At 47.2% G+C, this 11,563-nt stretch overlaps 1 protein-coding gene across 1 annotated transcript in view; it reads left to right on the top strand.

Moving 5' to 3' along the window:
* trabd2b (TraB domain containing 2B) overlaps window positions 1-11,470 on the top strand; it is a gene marked incomplete at both ends in the record, with an annotated part of 21,125 nt that extends 9,655 nt beyond the window's left edge. Inside the window, one exon of the mRNA XM_080536504.1 lies at window positions 10,889-11,470. Within this exon, the coding sequence (XP_080392630.1) occupies window positions 10,889-11,470 (582 nt within the window). The remainder of the gene's footprint in view (window positions 1-10,888) is intronic.
* Between the last annotated feature and the right edge of the window lie 93 nt (window positions 11,471-11,563).

Below are 11,563 nucleotides of genomic sequence, written 5' to 3'. Positions count from 1 at the left end.
GGGAGGGAGGGATGGAGGGAGGGATGGATGGAGGGAGGGAGGGAGGCAGTCTGGGCGGATGAGGTGCTGTACTGTGCTAGGGTCCAGCTCCAGTCCACTTGGGTTCAATCACTACCCAGAGATGGAGAGGAGACAGAGCCAGGGTCAGCTTGACTGCCTGAGCAGACCTCCTCTCCTCTCTTCTCCTCCCTTCCTCTCTCGTCCTCTCCTGCTCTCTCCTCTCCTCCCTTCCTCCTATGTCCTCTCCCTTCTCCCTGTCTCTTCTCATCTTCTCTCCTCTCCTCACCTCACCTCCCCCCTCCCCCTCCTCTCCTCCTGTCTCCAGTGAAGGTGATCAGTGGATTTACGGCCATGATAGATGTTCCCGGGGTCTCCTAGGTGACGGTAGACCAGACCCATAGCCCGGCAGCCCAGCAGGGCCAATCTCTGCCAGTCTGGAGCCTTTCACTTTGATCGCGGCGTGGAAAAACAACCCGAGGCGGTGAGAAGAACCACCGAGACCCGAGGACCAAGCTTCCTCCACCCAGCCCAGCCTCCCCTGACACGGAGGAGGGAATGATGGAGGGGGGGGAAAGGAGACAAGTCCCCCTCTGCATTACTCTACACTACAGCAAGCATTACATTCAGACTACGACATGCCCCTGAACCGGGCCCTTTCGCATTCTTTTCCCTTGAAACGTCTCAGTGCCTCCCTCTCTCTCTCTCTCTCTCTCTCCGTCTCTCCCACGGCCCCGTGCTCTGTCCCGCCGTTTATCTACTAGCCCATATTAATCACTGGGATCTGAGAGCAGTTATCAGCGGAGCCTCCATGCCGGCCTCTATCAGTCAAGGCGTCCGAGTTTACGAGTTTGCCCTCTCGCTGCTCGTTTTGGCGGTGTGAGTTGTGAGAGTTTTGGGGGGATGTCGTTACTAGAGCTACATACAGCCTATATACAGGCATGTCGGTCCCGGTGCTCCAGACGGTCCAGGGGGGATTTGCTGTGGGACACACCGGCGGCCATGTTGAAACACTGGCAGCCATGTTGAAAGCCTGACGGCCATGTTGAAAGACCGGCGGCCATGTTGAAAGACCGGCGGCCATGTTGAAAGACTGACGGCCATGTTGAAACACTGGCAGTAATTTTGAAACACTGGCAGAAATGTTGAAACACTGGCAGTAATGTTGAAACACTGGCGGCCATGTTGAAGCACGGGCACCCATTTGGACTGACAGCACTTGAGAACGGACGTCTTGAGAACGGACCAAAGCGGCTACCGTAGCTGCGCTAAGCGTCTTTGTCATGTTCTGGCGTTGGAGGGTTCAGGGAATAACATGGGAGACGTGAGAGGTTTAGCAGCTGACAAAGAGTTTCTTCTGGTTAAAGGGATAGTTTACTATTTTATAAATAAAAGCCAGAATAGAGTTTATCGATGGCTCCTAGACTACTTTCTTTTAGAGTAGTAGTTAAAAGTTATTTTTTCTGAGTGGGGCAGTCCCACTCATATTTTTATTTTTATTGATAGAGACAGTAGAGATTTTGACAGGAAAGATGGGTGAGGGAAGAGAGAAGGGATGACATGCGGGTTACATAGTCGACGCGTAACCCGTTACGCCACCTAAGCGCCCCTGACGACTTTCAAGGTAAGGAACCATCTGACTATAAGGTGTAAAATAGTGAATTATCCCTTTAAGGCTTTGAGGTACAGTTTAACCTCATAGGAGCCAACAGACCCCCATCGGCATCCGAAGTGATATAAAGAGTTTACCTCGATCAATTCTCTTCATCGATATCACATTTTTTTCACAATTTTGCATGCTATACGATGCCACCATTTCTTTCCCGAGATGGTAAACACGGCCTAAGTCACATCCAGTTTTCTCCAACTGGAGAATGTGTCATGTCCGGTTTCAACGCCGAATTTCCATACCATTGGTCGGCCAACCCAAACCCCCCCCCCCCCCAAAAGAAAAAAGAAATCTGATACATGAGAAAGGTCAAAGGTCAAAGATGGTGCCAAAATATCTCCAAATGGCCTAAACATATAGGTGTCCGCTTAAACATACCTGTACTAAAACAGGTACAAAGTTGCATTTGCTCACATTACTAGCATCGACTTTGGCACAAGTACTAATAAGACCCTGGAGTACTGATTCCTAGATGATTTTGGCTTCGTTATCAGGTTTCCAAGGTGATATTCACTGTAAAAGCTGTTGTTTTTTTAGGCGGAGACTGAATTTGAGATCTTTTATAATGTTCTAGCTCTATTTGCTCTGACACAGTAACATAGATTTTGATTCTGACACTTCTACAGCCACCCCACAGGTGTTAGCTTTCATTTGATAACAATATCATTATGAAGGCCCTTGTGATTGTGGAGATATTCTATATTCACTGTGGGCATGTCATTTCGAGCAGAAAACCAGAAAAATGAGGTGGATAAGAAGAGGATAATAGATGAGGATCTCCGAATTCAGATTCAACAACATAATAGCTCACTCTAACCCTGACAACAACGACGTTACAAGCCACCATAACCACATGCAACTTCCCACAAAGGGAAGTCTAGTGAGTTAGTACCAGAAAAGGGCTGAGATACCAGTACATGTGCTGGACAAATACTAAATAAACTCCTGGGTGAACGCAGGGTAAACACGGTTAAGGTTTCACCCTGCTGATGAAAACACTGCGGCCTGCCTGCCAGCCCCGACACGGCTTCCAGCAGCCCCAGACACAGGCCCGGCTTTGTTCCCCTGTCCTGAGCGCTCCACTGGACCTGTGTCCTCTCCCCCCTCTACTCCCACTACAGAGAGAAGGAAGAGGGGAGCGTAGAAAAACAGCGACCGACATCGCACCAACAGTGGTTTTAGAAGTATCGTTCTCAAGAAATTAGTCCCCTGTGCCAGCCGACCGAATTAAACTTTTTTGCGATGATATGGTATATGGTTTATCGAATCCTACTTTGATTATGCAGGATGGATGCCTCTCTCTGGTACAAACACATGTTGTTGATGCTCCCCCCTGCTATAAATACTATAAAGGCCTTTAAGCCATTAAATCATCTTCAAAAGAACCCAAATTAAATGGCAATCTTCAAAGAAAGGTCGTGTCTACATCTGTGTTCAGAACTCCTTCCTACGAGGGGAGCTCAGCTTCGGCCCAAACACCAGCACGCGGTACACACGCGCTCAGCGCCGGGACCCCTTTATGCCGTCACATCAGAAGGCGGTGGGTTTCACAATCCCCTCAAGCCGGGATAAGCTCCTAGCAGGTAGAAGCCTCATATCCCAGTAGAAGACGTGGACGGATTGTTGACTGGCAACAATGTCATACTTGTTATTTCCATAATATTATGATATCCACAGCGTCCTTTGTCCAGCGCAGAGGTTTACGGCTGTGTCACAATGGGGCTGTTGTAATCCGACATGATGACTGAGGACAGAGCATTCTTCTTCTCCTTCTCCGGGTCTTTTATGATTCTAATGCAGGTAGATTTGCAGACTTGAGCAATCCCAGTCGTCTGGTTTCTTCCCCTCTCGAGCGGCTGGGGTAGGGGGGGGGGCAGGGACAGCAGGGTGCTCCGGTAATGGATAATACAATTACTGACATGGCCCTTTATCAATAAGAAGGCCCAATGCATCATGGGATGAGTGTGTGCCAACCAGTCTTTTGATGTGAGTGCTCAATGTGCTTCAGAAGACAAATACACGGGATCCATATGTGTCTCGGAAGTAGTATTAATGTGTGTGTATATAATTCAGTAAACACACATGCAGGCACACGTGTGCGCGTACACATATACATATACACACACGCACACACAGACACACACACGCACACACACACACACACACACAGACACACACACACGCACACACACACACACACACACAGACACACACACACACACACACAAACACACACACGCACACACACACAGACACACGCACACAGTCTACCGAAAACAGACAATTCTTCAAAACTACTGTAGTAGCACAAACCCAAATAATTCAGACTTCCCCACCAATTCTTCACACTCTAACTCTTCTAATCCGAGCGGAGTAGTAGAGCAGTAGAAGCAGCCAAACGAGCCAGACTGTAACCTTTATCTCCCACTCACATCTCATTCCTCCTCCTCCTGATTCCGATCTGGGAGAGATAGTCTTCCTGCTTGCATGTGTTTACACGCCAGGGGTGATTCCACCACAGCTCCACAAAAAGTGAGAACACCGTGTCTGTATTTGTGTCTGTGTGTTCAACAAACAGTCAGAGAGACAGTCATTATTATACATAGGGAAAAACACGAAAGGTTAAATAAATACAGACACAGCTGTAGACACAGACGGGACGGGGGGGGGGCTGGTGAAGGTAAGAAATCGGAGGACGGGGGACTCGTCGGAATGCGAGGAACAGAACGAGGAATGGCATCGAACCCGCGCGGCGGTAGGAGCGTTCCTCGTTCCGTTCCCGTGCGCCGGGACCAGGCCTCGTCCTCCGGTTTCTACCTCCGCCGGCCTCCCCAGCTGTAGACACAAGGCTGACGGCTCTTGTTTGTGTATGTGTTCTGTCTCTCCTCGATTTCATCCATCACTGCCTGCCTGTAGTGAGGAACATGTTGTGTATGACTGAGTGTCCCTCTGGATAAACTGACCCCTCTTAAACCCCCCCTCACCCCCCTCCCCACTCCCCACTCTTCCCCCCCCCCCTCCCATTCGACCCCCTCATACTCTGAAGCCCCTTTACCCCCTGCTCCCTTAGGACATGACATCCAGAAAAAGGGGAAAAACAACCACAAAAACATTTCACCGCAGACTTCAAGTCAATTTTAGTCAAAAGTCCACAGCGGTATTGAAGCCTGAACTGAACTGAGAGAGTGGAGATGGGGTGCAGAGACAGTGCGTCATGTAGCTCAAGGCAGAGTCGTGGTGGAGGTCGGGAACTCTGCAGTCGATCAGCCTGTCACTCTGACGTCAGGAAGCCTAAAGCTATAGGCCGTTCTCCACATCCATCATCCTCTGACTCACTTTTCTCATTGATCCTCCCTCTGTCTCTATCTTCAGGTAAAACGAAAAATCTTTTGGCATCCCATAATATCTTTCTGAGTGAACGTAAGGTCAAAAAGCTGCTGACATCCGACTCAGTCAGTTCCATATCCTGCCACTAGGGGGCCCTCTTCACATGACAAACGCGCTTGATATCGACTGTAACGCTGTAAAACGGTTACAGTGGACGTTAAAGTGCCTGTTTTTTGATGTAGTGGAGCTAGTAACTCTCTTGTGATGTGCCGATACAAAGGGCAAGGGCTCACACAGAGGCTGTCAGAGACACAGACGGGGAGCTAAATCTCCAGGCCTGTGGCAGACCTTCTGCACAACATCAGGCTGTCATCAAGCCACAAGGACGTGTATACACAGGATCCACGGACCTGCTGTGGGCCAGGAGACATTTACAAAGCCATTCCTTAAGTCTCACTCACTTCGTCTATGTGTGTATGAGCACAGCGATCTTATTGAGTGATTGAATATCAATAACGCCGGGTCCCATCCTCGGATGAACTGTATACGTTTACCGCTAGAAAATTAATTTTGAATGGAATGGAAACAATGCTCTCCCTCTTTCTCAATCTCTCTCCCTCTCGATCCCTCTCCCCCTCCTCCTCTCCTCTCCTCTCTCTCTCTCTCTCTCTCTCTCTCTCTCTCTCTCTCGCTCTCTGTCATTTGTGTCTGTACCCTCCCTAATACACGTCCCCAGACATCCATGGGAGCAGTGAGCGTTTTCTGCGGTTTGCTAACAGAACATTAACTTTTAAGTCTTTTCTTATGCCGTCTGTCCTGGGTATATATATATATGCTGTAAAGCCTGGCCCCTGTCCAGGAATTTCCTGCAGCCGTTCATAAGCCCTCTTCTAACCAGCCAAGAATGTGAAAACCCCCCCCTTCAAAGAGAAGCCTTTCGCAAGGTGTGGTTAAAACAGGTAACTGTGTCCGCAGGTGGGCATATTATAACTGATGAGGCTGTAGCTGAAATCACACACCTGTCTTGCACAAGAACCGCAAGGGGAGAAAACAGTGTTGATGTTTTGTGAGTTTGCAAGGGGCCCAAAAAAAAAGATGAGACAAGATTAGATGAGATTAGATAGGAGTACCAGACTTAAGTCATCCTTCTACACAACAGGGTCGACATACGTACCGATGACGCATGAATTACCCGGTAATGCCTTTTTTACGCTTAAAACGTCGTGACACCAAATAAATCAAACTTAACAAAACCGGGGCCTGGGGGTCGGTCCTTACCGAGACCAAAGGGGTCGCGGGGTCGCGAGGCCGAGGAGATCAAAGGCGCTTGACACAAACAGCAGAGCTCGTTGCTCGATGCGTGGAGTACAGTTAACGCACTATGAAGACAAGTCCAAGTCAAACACAAAACAGACTTCCCGAGATGAGTGGAGAGGGTGGTGAGCGAAGGAGAGAAACAAGACGGGACAAAGGGGTGGTTGTCCAGGGGCGCTGCCTGCCTTGCGGGCCCAGAGGGGAGGGCCGGGTGGCACTTGTTTGAGGGGGCTAGATGATAAATTGCCCACTACTTGACTCTGTCACACTGTCTGCCACTTGGACAATAACACGGGTCAAGTCAAAAGCATCGCCACCAATAGCCCGAAGACAGTGGATAAGTCGCTCTCAACGCGGCCATTCATCTCTCAAACCCAGAGCTACACACAACCGTGACTAAAAGGATGTGAGGAGGAAAAATAAATAACACACTACTCACAGTTATCTTGACAGAGTTGCGTTGCCTGTGTGTTTTCATTAATCATTCATGTGTTGGGGGACATTTCGGTATAAAAGGGGGCAGAGTTGTCAAACAAGCCGTGACAGTGATGAATGTCGAGCGAGTTAAAAGGAAACAGATGACAGAAACATGTTAAATGTAACTCATTTAGATTTTTTGGGGAATGACCCCTTGGCCACGTTGCACCACACTGCCAATATTATGCCACCTGCCCTAGTGGCTAAACGTTATCATCATTCGTCCATGTTTTTTTTCCTCACTTAATTTATTGACAGTGTTGTCCAACTTTCATCTCGCCCTAATCATCTCTCACTCACACGCAAACCTGTTACTCTCCCTCGCCCCCCGTAACCTGTCCTCCCCTCCTCTTAAAGTAAGTAAGCAGTGGGGGGGGGGGGGTATTCAAAGCGTTCCACCTCCTCCTCCTCAAACTTCCAGAGCGCACTGCGAAAACTTTCCCTTTACAACCGCTGAATAGGTTACCGCGAAAGGACAAGCGCGCCGAGTGAAAACAGACAGTGAAAGTAAACGCAAAAAAATCCGGGGGTTTGGAGATATGGCGGAGAGTCGGAATGGTCCATGTCCTCCGTCCGAGCGGCACATGTGAGCCGAACCCCGACGAGAACTACTGAATTGTTTCAGACACGGAGGAAAATTTAAAAGGACACTAAAGAGAGAGACAGAGTGAGAGAGAGAGGGAGAGAGAGAGACAGAGAGAGACAGAAGTCTATACCACAGACTTGTCAACACCACTCTACTGTCATCTGGAGATGATGTCTCCGCCAGGACTTCGATGGCTCCTCCTGAGCGCTTTCTTGCACGCCGTCTCACCCCGGGACGCCCGCGAGCGACCGAGGCAATGTGACCCACCGAAATCGGTGAGTTTGTGCCCGGTGGTGATGTCCTGCAATGGTTATGTTTGGATTTAATTTAAAATAGGTGTACCTGTTGTGTGTTACAACTGCCACAATACATGCACACAATAAGACAAAATCAAAAATGTCTGAGAAAGTAAAATACTATATTTGTTGCGTTATGGTGTTAAATAAGCGGGGTCAAGTTTAATGTTTGTTTAACAACTAAACTGTCGATAGCTACTGTCCCATAGACACAGGCCCTATAATAGGCCTATTAGTTCTATTTCAATTAAAACATTGACATGTATCTTACAATAGTAGGCTACCATTATGAACATTAGGCTAAAAGCAACATTATTAATTATTAATCAACCAGTTTCTATAGAAAATCAACAGTCGTTTATTATTATGATTACTCATATTATTATTAACGTAATATTTATATCATTCGTATTATCTTATTGTTACTGTTAATACTATTAGTATTGTAGAGTGTGTTGCTCTTATTTTTTTAAAGCCCTAATAAGCTGTTATATAACTAATCCATTATTAAGACCAATAAGAATTGTAGGCCTATATAAGGCCTATTAGGCTGTAACTTACTAAAACCTACTAAAACCCAATTTACAATCAGCACTTGCAGCAACTGGTAGTCTTTATTCAGAAAACCTTTATGTTACTTGACATATTCCTGCAGAAATCTGGGCCTTGGAAATGAATCCAGTTGCCAAGCGAAATAGCGCTCCGGCGCGCCAGCCCTATGGCTGTTTATGTGACAAAAGAAAACGGGGAACACCTACGGGTCACTTGACTTCATATACATTTATTTGGAAAAGTTTCACTGACCTTTCACAACGTGATCACGTTTCAATGAAACGCGACCTATTAAAAACAGTTATCGGGCATATTTGCTAAATTATGAAATGGCTCGATATCACAGAGGGGAGTGCAGCCATTCGAATTCAATTAATGTGAGCGGTCTTTTATCGCGCCGGGGCTGTGTCGCTGCTGTCGCTCCTGTCTGTCTGTGTCCCAGTGTGAATTGATCATCAGCTGAGAGGAATCAGAGCCATGAAGGATGAAGGCAAACTTAATTACAATCATGACTGAAGACGGTCGGTGCAGCACGCGCGCTGGCTTGGGTGATAAATTCCCAAATACTAATATACAATATTTCAAAAAACTGAACACATGCATGACCTCAGCACTGGTCCAATTATCCTTCTTAAAAAAAACTGCAACATGAGGTTAACTTATTAATACAATACAAATGTGTTATAATGAATAGGCCCTAATATGAAAGGGGGTCACCAGGGAGGAGGTGATATACAGGCCCATTGTTTAACCACGGCCTAACAGTATATCATTACATCTGTGCGATAATGGAATTGTTGTCAAAGATCAACCGTAGAGTATGCTTGCTCCCCCCTTCATGTGAGTTGTAATACGTCAGTACAGAGCTCTCTGTTTTGTGTTAAAAGTAATTACCCAATAAAACGGGGCTGTGCGCGTCAACGCTGTGCAGAGAAGCCCGCAGAGGAGAGGCCTTGACTGCAGGGCTCGGCTGGGACGTCCGGGACGACGGGAACCGACTGCACCGCTATTTTTATTCGATCGGACAGAAGTCAGAGGTTGATTTACACACTTTGAGTAGTTGATTATTGACACATTTTGCATGCAAAAATGCAAATAAATATTCCCCAAAATATTAAGCGGAGAGACCATCGGAAGTAAATGCGACCCAGTAGTAGCCTATGTAAAAAATGGGGGTTAAATAACGTGTTCAGCGTCTTCAGTATAAGCTTTTGGATCATGTAAAATGATATGCAGATATTTTTAAAAAGAACCATCATATTCTGTATTAATTTCCACAACCCGAAAGATCGTGCCAGAAATGATATAACATGCATTATGATGATAACCACCGCAAGAGCAATACTATCTCATTAGGCAGGTTTGGCAATCCTTTCAAAAGCTTTTCTGAAATAACCACACACACAAAAAAAGAATAATAATAATAACAAATGCACATTGGCAGCACAACGCTATCATTTTATTGCAACTGTGGAAAAATAGAATTGAATTACAGTAAACATTTGCAATGGGTAACAGTAGGCTAATTACCAGGATGTTTAATTGCATCCTCTCTCCAATAGGTCAGCTTTTCCATCTGGTTTAATGACGCTGACGTAGATGTTTATTTGATCCAAATGTTTTGTCAACGCCAATGAAGAATTAATTTGGTTATTTCAAACTAATGCATCGTTGAAACAACAAAGCAATCATTTAAAATGTCACAATTACGTTTGTCTACATAATGGCTTTGCAGTGCAATAAATCTAACATAGCTATTTTTATACTTGGATCAAGTTAGTGCCATGCTGTTATTTTTCATTTTTCACCTTTTTATCCTTATTTCACAAAGGCTGGTATATGGGCATGTTTTGCAGGCAGTGCTCAGGCCTATATGAATGTATTCGGAGAAAGGACATGCATGACTGAAAACCCTGGAATGTTAATAAACTATAGGAAATGGACACATACAAAAAACGTTGTTGTTAATTTCAACAAAAACAAGTAGTGTGTTTCATGTACTGTATGTGACTGCCAGATATCCATAGTGAACCGCACAGGAACGTCTAAACACAAGTATGGCACTATGTATGCATGGACTGGATCTATTCTGGTCAAATAAACGTCTGTTGGTTATGGTTGTGTATACTTCAGTGTGTTTACACTGCTGTAGCAACCCTTGAAACGCTTCCCAGCAGCCAGAGAGGCATTGGCAGAGGCGGTATGCACCTCAACAATACACAGGGGTCTGTTCACAGGGAGGTGGGTTCACTATAAACTTGATGCCTCAGAACAGCAGAACGAGCACAGCAGTGAAAGCAGACAGGGTCTCATTCTGTCCCCGGGTCTTTCTCTTCAGACTCATTCATCACACTGTGACCCACATCTCTTTTAATTGCTACCGCCTTTTATTGAAGGTGGTATCAAGGACCCCAATTGAAATAAGCCAGTGGCTTTCTTGGGTTTTTATCCTGTTAGTTGACCTTGTATGTAATATGTACTTTCATGTACCTACTTCTGCAAATCTTCTAATAAAGTTTTCAATCAATCAATCAATCAAGTGAAGTGTCGGTGTCCAGCTTGATGATGATGATTGTCGTAATCTCTCTCTCTCTCTCTCTCTCCCTTTCTCTCGCTCCTCCTTGTCCTTTTCCTCCACCTCCTCCGCCTTTGCCCCCCCCCCCCCCCCAGCAAAGTGACATGAACTCCTTCCTGTGGACTGTGAAGCGCCCGGCCCCCTACCCCCCTTCCTACCTGTTCGGCACCATCCACGTCCCCTACACGCGCGTGTGGGACTTCATCCCCGACAACTCCAAGCGGGCCTTCCAGACCAGCGGCAACGTCTTCTTCGAGCTGGACCTGACCGACCCTCTCACCATCTCCAAGCTGACCAGCTGCCAGCTGCTGCCCCACGGGGAGAACCTCCAGACCCTGCTGCCCCGCGACCTCTACCGCCGCCTCAAGCGCCACCTGGACTACGTCAAGCACATGATGCCCTACTGGATGACGGCGGACCAGCGGGGGCGCGGCCTCTACGCCGACTACCTCTTCAACGCCATCGCGGGGAACTGGGAGAGGAAGAGGCCCGTGTGGGTGATGCTGATGGTGAACTCCCTGACGGAGTCGGACGTGCGTTCCAGAGGGGTCCCCGTGCTGGACCTGTTCCTGGCCCAGGAGGCGGAGAGGATGAGGAAGAGGACGGGCGCGGTGGAGCGCGTGGAGGAGCAGTGTCACCCCCTCAACGGCCTTAACTTCTCCCAGGTAGGAGTCTAGGAGTCGCACAGGAAATGGCTCAGATGTTTCAATATGTCTCACATGTTTCTCATACTTCTCATATGACATCCTAAAGCCGGCAGACGGGAGGAA

This window comes from Nansenia antarctica (genome assembly GCF_963989245.1).
Source record: "Nansenia antarctica genome assembly, chromosome: 7".
Taxonomy (NCBI): domain Eukaryota; kingdom Metazoa; phylum Chordata; class Actinopteri; order Argentiniformes; family Microstomatidae; genus Nansenia; species Nansenia antarctica.
The sequence above is the reverse complement of the archived record's forward strand: the minus strand, read 5'-3'. Positions and strand labels throughout refer to the sequence as shown.